The sequence below is a fragment of the Salvelinus fontinalis genome, chromosome 8 (genome assembly GCF_029448725.1).
Source record: "Salvelinus fontinalis isolate EN_2023a chromosome 8, ASM2944872v1, whole genome shotgun sequence".
NCBI classification, from domain to species: Eukaryota; Metazoa; Chordata; class Actinopteri; order Salmoniformes; family Salmonidae; genus Salvelinus; species Salvelinus fontinalis.
In genome coordinates, this window is record NC_074672.1 from 28,582,949 (window position 1) to 28,598,381 (window position 15,433).

At 42.1% G+C, this 15,433-nt stretch overlaps 1 protein-coding gene across 10 annotated transcripts in view; it reads right to left on the minus strand.

Moving 5' to 3' along the window:
• The window catches only part of LOC129861029 (transmembrane and coiled-coil domains protein 1-like), a 97,184-nt gene that overhangs the window by 6,455 nt on the left and 75,296 nt on the right, over positions 1-15,433 (minus strand). For 9 of the 10 annotated variants that reach the window (XM_055932061.1, XM_055932063.1, XM_055932064.1 and 6 more), the window contains 2 exons: positions 4,703-4,960; positions 693-1,381 (listed from right to left, as the gene is read on the minus strand). In XM_055932061.1, coding sequence (XP_055788036.1) covers positions 693-1,381; positions 4,703-4,960 — 947 coding nt within the window. Of the gene's footprint in view, positions 1-692; positions 1,382-4,702; positions 4,961-9,411; positions 9,575-15,433 lie in introns of those variants that run through there. The other variant, XM_055932068.1, reaches the window with a different exon arrangement.

Consider the following 15,433-nt stretch of genomic DNA (forward strand, 5'->3'; position numbering starts at 1 on the left):
AGTGAAAACACACCTGCACATCAATATCACTTTGCGATAACCTTCCAAATGTTAACCTTATACATCTCTGTGTGGGGTTTTTCCTACAGGGCTCTCTCTCACTCCCTCTAGCGCTCTCTTTCTATTCTCTCTCTACATATATAGTGTGTTAAGTACAATGATGTATATAAAACCTGGATTGCTAATACTATGTATTGGCCAATGAGAGGCTTTGAAGCCACCGGTTGGCCATTTTGGTACTCCCCAGTAGGAGCAGCCCTTCATAGGAACGAATGGAATTCTACAGTATTTCAATTGAATGTTTCAAGGCCAAAATGATATTTAATTGTAGTGGGGACAGTAACATTAGTAATTGCTAAAAAATCTACCTTAAGGAAAATGTTTTTATATCATTTAATTTTTTTTAATGTTTAGCTCACATAATATAATTTGTAAGTATGCCTTAAGGTTTTTCTAATAGAATAAATGTGGCAAAAGCAAAGGTAAATAAATGCATTTCTATAACTTCAAAAATATTGTTTGCAATGGCTGGGAAGTGCCAAGATGGAGGCACAGTGGCATCAAAATAGCACCCCCGGTAAGACATCTAGTATATATATAAATCATTGGTTAAGTAAGTCAGTACCTAAATTGTTTGTCCTGCAGGGCCTGCATGATGACAGCATGTCCTCTAGCTCCCTCTCCCTCCCTACCTGAATCGTTCCTCCTGCAGGGCCTGCATGATGACAGTGTAGTCTCTCTGATAGTGACTCTTCAGCCCCTCCAGATTCTCCTCTAGTCTCCCCTGGCCCTCCTGCACCTCATGTAGCAGCATGTCCAGGCTAGAGCTCTGGCTCCTCTCCAGGGTGTTCCCCTTGGAGCTGGGGGGGCCTCCGGGAGCCCCTGTGGTGCTGTTGGCCCCTGCCGACCCCGACGTAGCGCTGGAGCAGTCATCCTCGCTGCCGTACTTGGGGCTGGACTGCAGATGGTGGTGCGCTGCGCTGCCCAGAGAACTCCCCCCGGCCCCAGTCACCCCCTCCTCGCCCCCTGACGGATCATCCAAGGAGTCCTTCAGCCCGGGGATATTGTCGGCGCTGCCAAACTTGTTGCGGAACAGCGAGGCAATCTCCCGGGGCTTTGAGACGACGCCGGCGGCGGCGGAGTGCGTGGCCTGGGAGAAACTGGAGAGGCCTCCCTTGACACTGTCCACCACGCCCTCGCTGAAACCTGTGACCTTTGCCCCCACGTCCTTCAGGCCCTGCTGCATGTCCCTGAGGACGTCCTTGGGCTGGCGAGGGATCCCGTTGTGCTCCACCTCCCTCAGCTTGCGGTGGTAGTGCTCCAGCTTCCTCTGCAGCTGCTGGATGGTCTGGGCGGACTTCTGGTTCTTCTTCTCAAACACCTGTAGTTATATAGGACACTTATGTGTCTGTATTAGGACACTTATATAAATATATATTACACACACAGTTGAAGTCGAAAGTTTACATACACCTTAGCCAAATACATTTAAACTCAGTTTTTCACAATTCCTGACATTTAATCCAAGTAAAAATTCGCTGTCCTAGGTCAGGTAGGATCACCACTTTATTTTAAGAATGTGAATTATTTATATCAGCTTTTATTTCTTTCATCACAATCCCAGTGGGTCAGAAGTTTACATACACTCAATTAGTATTTGGTAGCATTGCCTATAAATTATTTAACTTGGGTCAAACGTTTTGAGTAGCCTTCCACAAGCTTACCACAATAAGTTGGGTGAATTTTGGCCCATTCCTCCTGACAGAGCTGAAGTCAGGTTTGTAGGCCTCCTTGCTCGCACACGCTTTTTCAGTTCTGCCCACAGATTTTCTACAGGATTGAGGTCAGGGCTTTGTGATAGCCACTCCAATACCTTGACTTTGTTGTCCTTAAGCCATTTTGCCACAATTTTGGAAGTATGCTTGGTGTCATTGTCCATTTCGAAGAACCATTTGCGACCAAGCTTTAACTTACTGACTGATGTCTTGAGATGTTGCTTCAATATATCCACATAATTTTCTCGTTTTACTGTGGATATAGATACTTTTGTACCCGTTTCGTCCAGAATCTTCACAAGGTCCTTTGCTGTTGTTCTGGGATTGATTTGCACTTTTCGCACCAAAGTACGTTCATCTCTAGGAGCCAGAACACGTCTCCTTCCAGAGCGGTTTGATGGCTGCGTGGTCCCATGGTGTTTATACTTGCGTACTATTTTTTGTACAGATGAACGTGGTACCTTCATGGGTTTGGAAATTGCTCCCAAGGATGAGGTCTACAATTTTTTTTGTTGGTCTTGGCTGATTAATTTATATTTTCCCATGATGTCAAGCAAAGAGGCACTGAGTTTGACGGTAGGCCTTGAAATACATCCACAGGTACACCTCCAATTTGACTCAAATTATGTCAATTAGCCTATCAGAAGCTTCTAAAGCCATGACATCATTTTTGGGAAATGTCCAAGCTGTTTAGAGGCACAGTCAACCTAGTGTATGTAAAATTCTGACCCACTGGAATTGTGATACAGTGAATTAGAAATGAAATAATCTGTCTGTAAACAATTGTTGGAAAAATTACCTGTGTCATGCACAAAGTAGATGTCCTAACCGACTTGCCAAAACTATAGTTTGTTAACAAGACATTTGTGGAGTGGTTGAAAAACGAGTATTAATGACTCCAACCTAAGTGTATGTAAACTTCCGACTTCAACTGTATATATATACATACTATAAATATTTATAGCACGTACGCGTTTATAGTACACATATATCTCGGCTTGTTACAGAAATTGTAACTAGATAAATCAGCCCTTCTTTCTCAGTGAAATATAACAAACAAGGAGACTGGCTGACACACACACAATGGTGATCTGTGCCTGAGCCCAACATCTTGGTGATTTACAGTACCAGTCAAAAGTTTGGACACACCTACTCACTCAGGGCTTTTTCTTTATTTTGACTATTTTCTACATTGTAGAATAATAGTGAAGACATCAAAACTATGAAATAACACATATAGAAACATGAGGTAACCAAAAAAAGTGTTAAACAAATCAAAATATATTTTATATTTCAGAATCTTCACAGTAGCTAGCCACCCTTTGCCTTGATGACAGCTTTGCACACGCTTGGCATTCTCTCAACCAGCTTCATGAGGTAGTCACCTGGAATGCATTTCAATTAAACAGGTGTGGCTTGTTAAAAGTTAATTTGTGTAATTTCTTTCCTTCTTAATGTGTTTGAGCATATCAGTTGTGTTGTGACAAGGTAGGGGTGGTATACAGAAAATAGCCCTATTTGGTAAAAGACCAAGTCCAAATTATGTCAAGAACTGGCAGAAGCCCCCCCCCCCCCCCCCCCCCCCCCCCAAATCCCTGTGAAATGAACAACATACTGCTTTCCTGGGAACAGGCCCAAATCCCTATCATTTGCGTGAAGAGACAATGAAGAAAAAGAGGACATAAGTCGGGCTGCCTTCAGAGAATTCGTAGGCGATCAAAAGCCAACTGAATATTATTCATGATTATTATTTGACCATGCTTGCCACTTATGAACATTTTTGAACATCTTGGCATAGTTCTGTTATAATCTCCACCCGGCACAGCCAGAAGAGGACTGGCCACCCCTCATAGCCTGGTTCCTCTCTAGGTTTCTTCCTAGGTTTTGGCCTTTCTAGGGAGTTTTTCCTAGCCACCGTGCTTCTACACCTGCATTCTAGCTGTTTGGGGTTTTAGGCTGGGTCTCTGTACAGCACTTCGAGACATTAGCTGATGTACGAAGGGCTATATAAAATAAACTTGATTGATTGATTGATAAACCCCTCCTGCCTTCTGTTCTTCCAGCTAAAATGCAATCATTGGAAAATAAAATCGACGACCTACGAGGAAGATTAAACTACCAACGGGACATTAAAAACTGTAGTATCTTATACTTCACGGAGTCATGGCTGAACAACGACATTATCAACATAAAGCTGGCTGGTTATACGCTGTATCAGCAGGATAGAACAGTGGCGTCTGGTAAGACAAGGGGTGGCGGACTATGCATATATGTAAACAACAGCTGGTGCACAATATCTAAATCTCAAGGTTTTGCTCGAATGAGGTAGAGTATCTCAACAGGACAATGACCCAACACACCTCCAGGTGTAAGGGCTATTTGACCAAGAAGGAGAGTGATGGAGTGCTGCATCAGATGACCTGGCCTCCACAATCACCCGACCTCAACCCAATTGAGATGGTTTGGGATGAGTTGGACCGCAGAGTGAAGGAAAAGCAGCCAACAAGTGCTCAGCATATGTGGGAACTCCTTCAAGACTGTTGGAAAAGCATTCCAGGTGATTAACAGTGTGTAAAGCTGTCATCAAGGCAAACGGTGGCTACTTTGAAGAATCTCAAATATAAAATATATTTTGATTTGTTTAACACTATTTTGGTTACTACATGATTCCATATGTGTTATTTCATAGTTTTGAAATCTTCACTATTATTCTACAATGCAGAAAATAGTTAAAAATAAAGAAAAACCCTGGAATGAGTAGGTGCGTCCAAACTTTTGACTGGTACTGTATATTGTCGTCATATATGCGATCATTTAGCAGAGCTGTTATCCAGTAAAAGTTGTCCTGTCTTGTGTATTGTCATTCCATGATGTTTTGTGGTTTCATATTAAAACAAATAAAACTTTGATCATAAAACAATGCTCACCTGTTTGATGCGGGCACTCTGCTGCTTGTCAGCGTTGTTGGCCAGTTTGAGGTACTCGGCCACGTTGTCGTCTCTGGCCGTCTGCTCAATCTTGATCTGCTCTGTGAGCTTGAGGATCTTCTGCTGCAGCTGGGCGATAGCCTGCTTGGTGCGCTGGGGGTCCGGGGTGCCATCTTCACCCCCGAGGAACGACCCATCTGCGCCACACAACACTGCCTGGGGGGTCTGAGCCAAGCCACTCACCTCCAACCGCTCAATCTGGAGAAAAGGAGGTGAAGGTTAAAAAGTGTAAGTTACATATTGAGGAAGCTCAGTCATTCCTAAGGTTTTGCTGACATGCTGGTCTGAGAAAGAGAGACTTCTTCTGCAATCCCCTCTGCTAAAGACAAGAACCTGTGTCAGCAAGGGAGGCCACTATCGGTCAGCTCATTCTGAAGTGTGTGACTCATGATCGCAATATTTCTACAACATGGGCTACAAAGAAAACCAAAAAAAGGAAGCAACTGAAAAATAACCCATTTCCTTCCATATGCCCAGAATCAATACTGACTGTGTAGCATGGCATATAAAATAGAGAGCAAATAGAACCTTTCTGCTTAGTCAAAAAAGGTTGATCATGAGTGGTGGTGGATAATCATTGAACCTAATCACAAAAATGTGCCTACAGCTCATCACGTTTGAACCTTCGCTTTTAAACAATTCCACGGCAATGGTTATTTTTTCCCAAATCAAATTGTCAAGAATTTTGCTAGGACTTTCTGGGAGTGGTTTAAGGTGGAAGGGGAAAACTGAAACCTAGCTGTTATTGGCAGAGAGGGTTGCAACGCTAATTTACCAGGCATGTCAAAACTTCATCCCATCAAAACAGGCTGAAATTCCAGGTGGTCTTTTCAAATAGCTCTTACACTAAAAGGGATTTATCAGAATTTTCAAAATATTATTCCAACCTCATAGTGTGGAAATATATATATAAAACACAGGAAATCAGGGTTTTGACTGCAGTTGGCATTTAAAATCTATGTCTAACAAAGACCGATGCACAAGGACTACTTTTAACAATTTTCACCGAAAATTCTACAAAACCAATGTAGAACCAATGCAGATGCAAAGTTTGGTAACAGAATGATGACAAACAAAACAAACCGTAATTCTGTTATCACACTTTACATCTGCACTGTTCTTCAAGTAAATGTGGTTTGTAGAATTCTCTGTGGAAATTGTTAAAAGTCGTCCTTGTGCTTGTGTAGTTGGTTTAACTTTGCAATCATTGGTTTTTGTTTTGACATCCATTTTAGAGTGAGTCCAGAGTGTGAATTATACCGTGACCTTCAAGGGAGCCTCTATTTTTTATGTGCCTAATAAACTAAAAAAGAAACGTCCTCTCACTGTCAACTGCGTTTATTTTCAGCAAAATATTTGTAAATATTTGTATGAACATAACAAGATTCAACAACTGAGACATAAACTGAACAAGTTCCAAAGACGTGACAAACAGAAATGTAAGAATGTGTCCCTGAACAAAGGGGGGGTCAAAATGCAGTATGGCTGGTGGCATTGTCATGCTGGAGGGTCATGTTAGGATGAGCCTGCAGGAAGGGTACCACATGAGGGAGGAAGATGTCTTCCCTGTAATGCACAGCATTGAGTTTGCATGCAATGACACAAGCTCAGTCCGATGATGCTGTGACACACCGCCCCAGACCATGACGGACCCTCCACCTCCAAATCAATCCCGCTCCAGAGTATAGGCCTCAGTGTAACGCTCATTCCTTCGACAATAAACGCGAATCCGACCATCACCCCTGGTGAGACAAAACTGCGACTGGTCAGTGAAGAGCACTTTTTGCCAGTCCTGTCTGGTCCAGCGATGGTGGGTTTGTGCCCATAGGTGACGTTGTTGCCGGTGATGTCTGGTGAGGAACTGCCTTACAACAGGCCTGCAAGCCCTCGGTCCAGCCTATCTCAGCCTATTGTGGACAGTCTGAGCACTGATGGAGGGATTGTGCGTTCCTGGTGTAACTCTGGCAGTTGTAGTTGCCATCCTGTACCTGTCCCACAGGTGTGATGTTCGGATGTACCGATCCTGTGCAGGTGTTGTTACACGTGGTCTGCCACTGCGAGGACGATCAGCTGTCCGTCCTGTCTCCCTGTAGTGCTGTCTTAGGTGTCTCACAGTACGGACATTGCAATTTATTGCCCTGGCCACATCTGCAGTCCTCATGCCTCCTTGCAGCATGACTAAGGCACGTTCACGCAGATGAGCAGGGACCCTTGGCATCTTTCTTTTGGTGTTTTTCAGAGTTAGTAGAAAGGCCTCTTTAGTGTCCTAGGTTTTCATAGCTGCCACCTTAATTGCATGACTGGTTGTGAGCTGTTAGTGTCTTAACGACCATTCCACAGGTGCATGTTCATTAATTGTTTATGGTTCATTGAACAAGCATGGGAAACAGTGTTTAAACCCTTTACAATGAAGATCTGTGAAGTTATTTGGATTTTTACAAATTATCTTTGAAAGACAGGGTCCTGAAAAAGGGCCGTTTCTTTTTTTTGCTGAGTTTAGTAAAGACATAATTTAACAGTAGAAATGTATAACATTTTAATGTGAAATGAACACAACCAGTCATGTTTTTTGTCTGATTGGCAAACAAATCAAAAAGTAGGCTGATTTCAAAGCTGATAAACACCAAAAACCTTTTTCATTCACTTATTCGGTCTCTGCCAAATATGATCTATTGTCACAGTGAAATGACTGCATCATGAATACCTTCATTACTGGTTAAAGAGACAGCACACACTGTTATAAAATAAGCTACTTCTATAAAAATGTTGTTGATCAGTACAATAAATGAAGTCTCAAATGGAAGGGAAACAGATTGTTTGATTTGATTTGGAAGGGAAACAGATTGTTTGTCATCTGTAGCCCCATGAAATCAGCCAAAACAAGCTCAATAATTTAAATGCATGCACACTCATATTGAATATACCTTCACCTATATTGTGGATAGGCCTAGGCTACATCGTGATTCACCCAGTTTATCAATAGAGATTTACCATTCAAATAAATGATTGCCTTTATGAAATTATATGTGTAAAAATCAAGTCAAATAGATTGAATTATTGTATAATTGATTCATTTATGCATACATGGCTCTCTCTGAAAAAATGTTATGTAATAAAATGTAATGATACTGAGCTCAAAAGATGCGCAACGATTGAACAGAGCATTAGCTGAGTTAATCTGTCTGGATCAAGTGCCATTCTGTGACTGGCTAATATGCCTTCTTTTCTTGCTGGGGTATCGTTTTGGTATCATTTTGGTATTGAGTATTGTGATACTAAACCTGGTACCAGTATCAAAGTCAACATTCTGGTATCCAGACAATACTACATTTTAGTACAGTACAGAGTACAGTAAAGAAAAGTAGAATATAGTACAGTAAAATTCTGTAGAGCACAGTAGAGTACATTACAGTATAGTAACACAGTAAAGAAAAGTAAAGCATAGTGTACTGTATTGTACCCTACTTGACTAATGTACTCTACTAAACTGTACTTTACTCTACTTTTTTGTGTACTGTGTAATGTACTGTAATGTACTGTACTGAATTAAACTGTACTGTACTCTTCTACTGTACTCTACTGAATAAACTCTACTGTCCTGTATTCTACTGTACTAAACTTTTGTACTGTAATGGGATGTTCAAACTTGTGAAACATAGCCTAGACATCTATGATTTGTTAAAATTTGGATCTGGTCCGCAACAACCAGACCCACTTGTTTGGGGAGGAGCTCATTAGAATAATACTCAGCATGCTTTAAAAGTGTTTGTTTTTACATTTACATTTTGGTCATTCTGGAGACACTCTTATCCAGAGCGACTGACAGTCAGTGCATTCAACTAAGGTAAATAAACAACAATATATCATAGTCATAGCAAGATAATTTAAAAAATCTGTAACCGTTACTGAGAATGTTATTGTAGGTGAAGTATTCTGTAACATAAGTGCAAATGTCAGATGGGTGCAATAATAGATATTAAGACGCTATGTACAGTTGGCTAGTCATTTCTATATTATTGTGATTGAATGATTACTTAATTCAGAATGTATGTGCAGTTCAAATTTCAATCAATGACTGAAAAATGCATATTTTCAACATCCCAAAAAATTGTATTTTCAAAGTTCTAATAAGACGTATTTTCAATATCTGTATAAGACGTCTTATCAAAGTCCATATAAGAGGTCGCTTCGATGTCCGGAAAGTACGTATTTTCGATGTACTGAAAATAACAATTTTCAACATTCATTTAAGATGTATTTTGTTAATGTGTGTATAAGACATATTTTCGATGTCCTGAAAATAAGTATTTTCGACATCTAGAAAATACGTCTTCAAGCCTTTCACTTAACACCTGAAATGTACGTGATGTCAACGTCTAGAAAATACGTCTAAAATACGTATTTTGAACTTCATTTTGCTTACTGGGAAGTATATGCACGTCGAAGTTGGGACATACAAAACCGGCCAGTTGCTCACCTGCCTGCACAAATATGACTAATTGAGCACAGGCACCACACTGTAACCACAGCTTCCGGTGTTTGAGACACCTTTACGAAACTATAATGCGCAGTCTACTGAAACCAAGACACCTGATAGGCTACGTTTAAAAGGACAAGGGACATCGAAACCACAATCTAATCTATCTCACCTTGTCATTTGTCAATCGGAGTACTTGTTCCCAATGCATTTTCCCTTATTCCCGTAGTCAGTTTTCATCTGTCCAGCAGCTTCCTTTATAAAATCCCAATGTATCCCGCTCCGAGGCTTTGCCGGTTTCTCACTACACAACACTCAAAACTTGTGAAAGTTGAAGTGTACCTGAAACTGGCTATCCTCCTCTCCCCGACGCTCCTCCCACTCTCCTTCCCTTCCCTCCCCGCCGCGCGACAGAGGTGACATCATCCTCCAATCCCGCCTCGAGCCAAGTGCAAGAGGTGCTCAAACGTCAACCATTAAAACCATTAACCACTCGTGTCCCGATGATAGTGTTCAAAACAGTACTTTAGTCAGCGACATAGATCGATTGTTCATGTTTATTTATATTAAGCAACTTGATAAATTCAGCTGCATAGAGAGATTTTTTTTTAAATGTTTGAGTTGAATAAAAGGATTTTATGTCTCAAGATACATATGAATGGCTATGAGGGGGAAGAAATGCATTCCTCATTTGAACACAGTATCCCAGTTTAGCTTCAATATTCGTTTCTTTCTCAAGATTCTCCTTTTCACTGTCACATTAGAATATTAATCATATCCTCAACATCAGTTTGTGAAATATTGATTGCTCAATCTCAAGGGCAAAGACAACACTTGCACAATGTAAATGGTTTCTCAGAAAAAAAATGGAACATAGGATGTTCTCCAACAAAGGGTGAAAGGAAAATCAAATCTGACCTGTTCAAAAACTTTTTGACCTTTACATGTAGCCATTTACAGAAACAAACCCCTGGTGTTATAACTATTTATATAAAAACCCAACTTAATCTGGGTTTAATCATTCCATTCTGAAAACAGTAGATAACAGTCATTAACTCAGAGGAGGAGAAACTGACCAACAGAGTGCAGAAGGCAGAACAATGCACACATGGCTGGGTGTGGAAATGAGATTGTATCAAATCTCTGCCTGTCACTCTTCTGCCTCTCTCTCTGTGCCAAGCTGCCGCTGAAGAGAGGTGTCAGCGGGGCAAGCTCAACCAGGCTGACATCTTCAGATATGCCGCACCCCCCCCGCCCCCCCCCACACACACACACACAACAACAAAGTGTGAAGAAGCCCCCTGTGGAGTGACGTTGATGCCCATGCCTTTGATCGGGTGCATTTCAGATGCCAAGTGCATTTTTCGTTTTAACAGATGTTACGGCTACCATGAATCACTAGTGGTGGGAATTGGAAGCGACTCATGACAGCTGAACTGTGATGTGTCAGAGGATCAGTCTCACTGAGCCTATACTGTCATGGTCATGGTTCCCTAACTGGCAAGGATTTTATTTGTCCCCCCAAGTTTTCTGGAAATAATAATTATAATAATAATAGTTGGTCATAAAAAACACCAGCAAATCAGCTCCAAGTGATTTCCATTTAGGAAATCTGTTCCAAAGTTTTCCCACACATAATAGTGAAAGATATATGTGATTATATACAAATGTAAGCAAGATTTGAAATAATTTTGTTTTAGTCAAATATTATATCTGTTTGGGCTTCTTGCAGTCAATCGGCAGTCTACAAATGATTTGCTGGCCCCCAGGCCAAGAAAAAATAAACCCGCAGCTGAATCTAGTTGATGATCCCTGCCATAGGCCTTCAGCAGCCTCTATGTCGTGATTACTCAGATAGGTAACTAAACCATTTATAAATCTTATGATGAGTACTTAATGGCCCAAGAAGAAAACAAGCATACCACTGCTGGCTTGCTTCTGAAGCTAAGCAGGGTTGGTCCTGGTCGGTCCCTGGATGGGAGACCAGATGCTGCTGGAAGTGGTGTTGGAGGGCCAGTAGGAGGCACTCTTTCCTCTGGTCTAAAAAATATCCCAATGCCCCAGGGCAGTGATTGGGGACACTGCCCTGTGTAGGGTGCCGTCTTTCGGATGGGACGTTAAACGGGTGTCCTGACTCTCTGAGGTCATTAAAGATCCCATGGCACTTATCGTAAGAGTAGGGGTGTTAACCCCGGTGTCCTGGCTAAATTCCCAATCTGGCCCTCAAACCATCATGGTCACCTAATAATCCCCAGTTTACAATTGGCTCATTCATCCCCCTCCTCTCCCCTGTAACTACTCCCCAGGTCGTTGCTGCAAATGAGAATGTGTTCTCAGTCAACTTACCTGGTAAAATAACGGTAAAATAAATAAATAAAATAAAAATTAGGAGGACAGAAATTCTACCATGGGGCAATTTTTCAATTTCTCAGTTTTAAAGCTAATTCTAACCATTTTGCAATGACTTATGCCATGTTAATGATATCTGAGTGAGAGTGACTTACAAAATCAATGAGAGCCCCCTGGAGGTCAAGGCCCCTGGGCACATGCCATGTGTGCCCGCTCAGTATTCGGCCATGATTACTACAAGTTTAGATAACTGGCTAGACTAACTTACCAATGTAAAAATTGTTAGCTGACATGGCTAATTGAGTGATTGTCAGTGACTGACAAAACAAGAGAAAAACTGCTGATGCACAACCACATTTTGAACTTGCACCTTGTGTATTCTACTATTCTAACTCTCAACTGTAAGTTGAGACACCGACTGAGTTCCTAAGCTTATTGTCGCTTATGCCTGGAGCCGGCCCTGAGCTGAAGTGAAAAGTCCCAATTGAGTCACGCCACCGACTGACAAGGATATAAATCAGAGAACGCTTTTCTGCCGTGTGCGTAGAGTAGGGCAGCAATGTCATCGAATGTTACATTTAACACCACATATCTACTTGTTGTTAGACGTTGACAAGTGACCTGGGTAGGGGAATTTTACAAGTCAAGGTTACAATAACGCATATACTTACTTGATGTGTTCTGTTGAGAAACCATAGGCCTTTATCTAGATCATCCGTTTGTCCAATATCCATTATGAACACTATTGACGCTACATCATGGTCACTGCTGCATCTCAACAACTACTCCACTCATCATTCTCAGCCACCTGGAATATGATCACGAGGCCCAAGCTTATCATATACCTCTCAGTACCCCGCCCCCCCCCCCCCCCCCCCATACAATAGGCTACTAGTGCGCCATCAATGATAAGACTAGGCTACATATCTTTAACTGCAGAAGTGAGATCAAAGACATGATGACACGGGTTAATTGTGGCCTTGGAAACGGCCCTCTAAAATAACAATCTGGCCGCTAACTCTGAGATATATAAAGGAGCGAGGCCAAGCAATGGTTGAGTCACCTGACCACAGTGAACCTAGAGTTCCCTGCAAAGCAACGCAGTGATACAAGCTTCCCTGTGATAAGGAGGAGCTCAGAGACACTCACAGACTGGCACAGGAGTAATCCATCCACTCCCATAAACCTGGCCAAAAATGCACACTAAGCAAAACTATATAGGTGGTACAGATGCAAGAACGCACGGGGCTCTCTCTCTCTCTCACACACACACACACACACACACACACACACACACACACATACACAAACACACACACACACACACACACACACACACACACACACACACACACACACACACACACACACACACACACACACACACACACCAGCAAGAGGAGCATGATAATCTGTCATTATTCCATAATGCCCATCTCCTCTATCGGAGTATGACCTACATTTTATCTTGATAAACAATTTATGAGCTAGAAGGGAGGACAGACTCTAATAAGGGCTTTATAAAAGCAGATTCCTCCAAATGCCCTAGAGATCCACACCAACTCAGAACACATTACCATGGTTACAGTGTTCCATCTGATCCACAGAAGCTAGGGGTAAAAGGTTATGAAACTAATCTGGAGTGTGAAGTTCAGTCATTTAGATATGATCCGAGTCTGAGCCAACATCTCCTCAGAGAGCGGAAGGAAGGGAGAGAGAGAAAGAGAGTGAAAAAGAGAAAGAGAGAGCTAGATAGATGTACTTGGCCACTGAGAAAATATACTCACTCCAAACTCAATACAACTGTGACGAGCACACCTTACTGTTTACACCTAGACGGAGTATATCTCTGTCTGTATACAGTACACATGCACACAGCACATACAGTTCAGATTATAGTGCAAATTTTATCCCTGACTGCATCATAGGTTCCAATATGATATACTGTACATGATATGGTGTGATATAGAGTATGTGTGTCATACATTGGACCTATTTATTCCCTGTACCCCTGGCCTAACTAACTTGTCAGCCATAAGTCCAATTTGTAAGTCGCTCTGGATAAGAGCGTCTGCTAAATGAATTAAATGTAAATGTAAATAAGTCGATTCCTTATCAGTGCACATACCAGTAAGTGGGTAAGTGCAAAAATCTAAGTGAATTGCAGTTCCCCATTTCACGTGCATTATCTGCACGCTTAGAAAAAAGGGTTCCAAAAGGGTTCTTCCGCTGTCCCCGTAGAAGAACCCTTTTGGGTTCCAGATAGAACCCTGTTTGGTTCCATGTAGAACCCTCTGTAAAAGGGGTTCTACATGGAACCCGAAAGGGTTGTACCTGCAAACAAAAAGGGTTTTCAAAGGGTTCACTTATGGGGACAGCCAAAGAACCCTTTAAGGTTCTTGAAAGCACCTTTTTTCTAAGAGTGTGTAATGTCTCTGGCCATCTGCAGGCTCAAGTTTAGTGCATGTATCACACTTATCAGAGCATACAGTAAGGTGACCCCAGAAGATCATTGTACCTTCGCTGCATGTGAGATTGTGAGGGAAACCCAAGGAGAGAACACAGGATTCCCCTAGGCTCTCAGTGGAAATGAAACATTGTACAGTAACTAAGGTAAAACTCTGTTAATTACTCAAACCCACACGCACACTCAATGACCTGACTGCTAAATAGAGAGGAGAGAGAGAGAGAGAGAGAGAGAGAGAGAGAGAGAGAGAGAGAGAGAGAGAGAGAGATATATAGACTAGTCTTGTGGCTTCATTCTAGGTCAACAATGTTGACATTCCAAACAGTTTAAGCCCAGGTGTAAAGTTGGCCAAAGTCATGCTGTAATACTGTTTATTCTAAATATATATATGCAGTACAATTTCATAACTGATATTTATTCAAGCCTCATAACCCAGTGCTAAACATAACAGAAGAAAACCCAACTTCATATCCATAGCTTAACAAGGATTTCACATTCACATGATTATGCAAGATCTACACCTGAATCACTTTCTCTACACATCTAGACTTCAACTAAACATGCTTAAATTCAATCTCCCAGAACCCACCACATCACAGATCGGAATCAGAAATGTTGATAGGAAGGTGTCTTTGTGTATATAAGTGTAATAGGGGAGGTTTGAGAAGGGGAATAAAGAGAGGAGAAGAGTAAGTGGTGATGAGAGGAGAGGTGAGAGAGGGCAGAGGAAAGATGACAGGACTACTTATATAACAGGAGGATGACCCCACCAGTGAACCACTTACTGTAAGAGACGGTCCTGACCTGTATGTGGTCCTACCGCGTGCGGTGTGTGTTTTATAAACATTAGTGTTGTAAGTGTGTGTGTGTGTGTGTGTGTGTGTGTGTGTGTGTGTGTGTGTGTGTGTGTGTGTGTGTGTGTGTGTGTGTGTGTGTGTGTGTGTGTGTGTGTGTGTGTGTGTGTGTGTGTGTGTGTGTGTGTGTGTAGGATTATGCCATTTCCCAGGCCTGTGGTGGATCTTGGTAAACCAGTCTTGGTTTCTTAGGGTGCTAACCGGCTTTGCCTGGATCAGTAGCTGTTACACAACCAACCAGTCCCTGGACAAACAGGCACACCCTGTTAGGGAGGCTGGGGGAAGGTTTGGGTGGACCCCCGCCCCACAGATGAACACTAATCTCACTAGTATCTGGTTGAGCTGCCTGATGGACACCAGGAAAGACCCCTAATGGCTTCTGGGTCATTTACATCTTAGTCACTTAGCAGACGCTCTTATCCAGAGTGACTTACAATTAGTGCATTCCATCTAAAGATAACTAGGTGGGACAACCACATATCACACCTTTGACAAGGCGAAGTGGAAGCTGACCTCCCATAGGG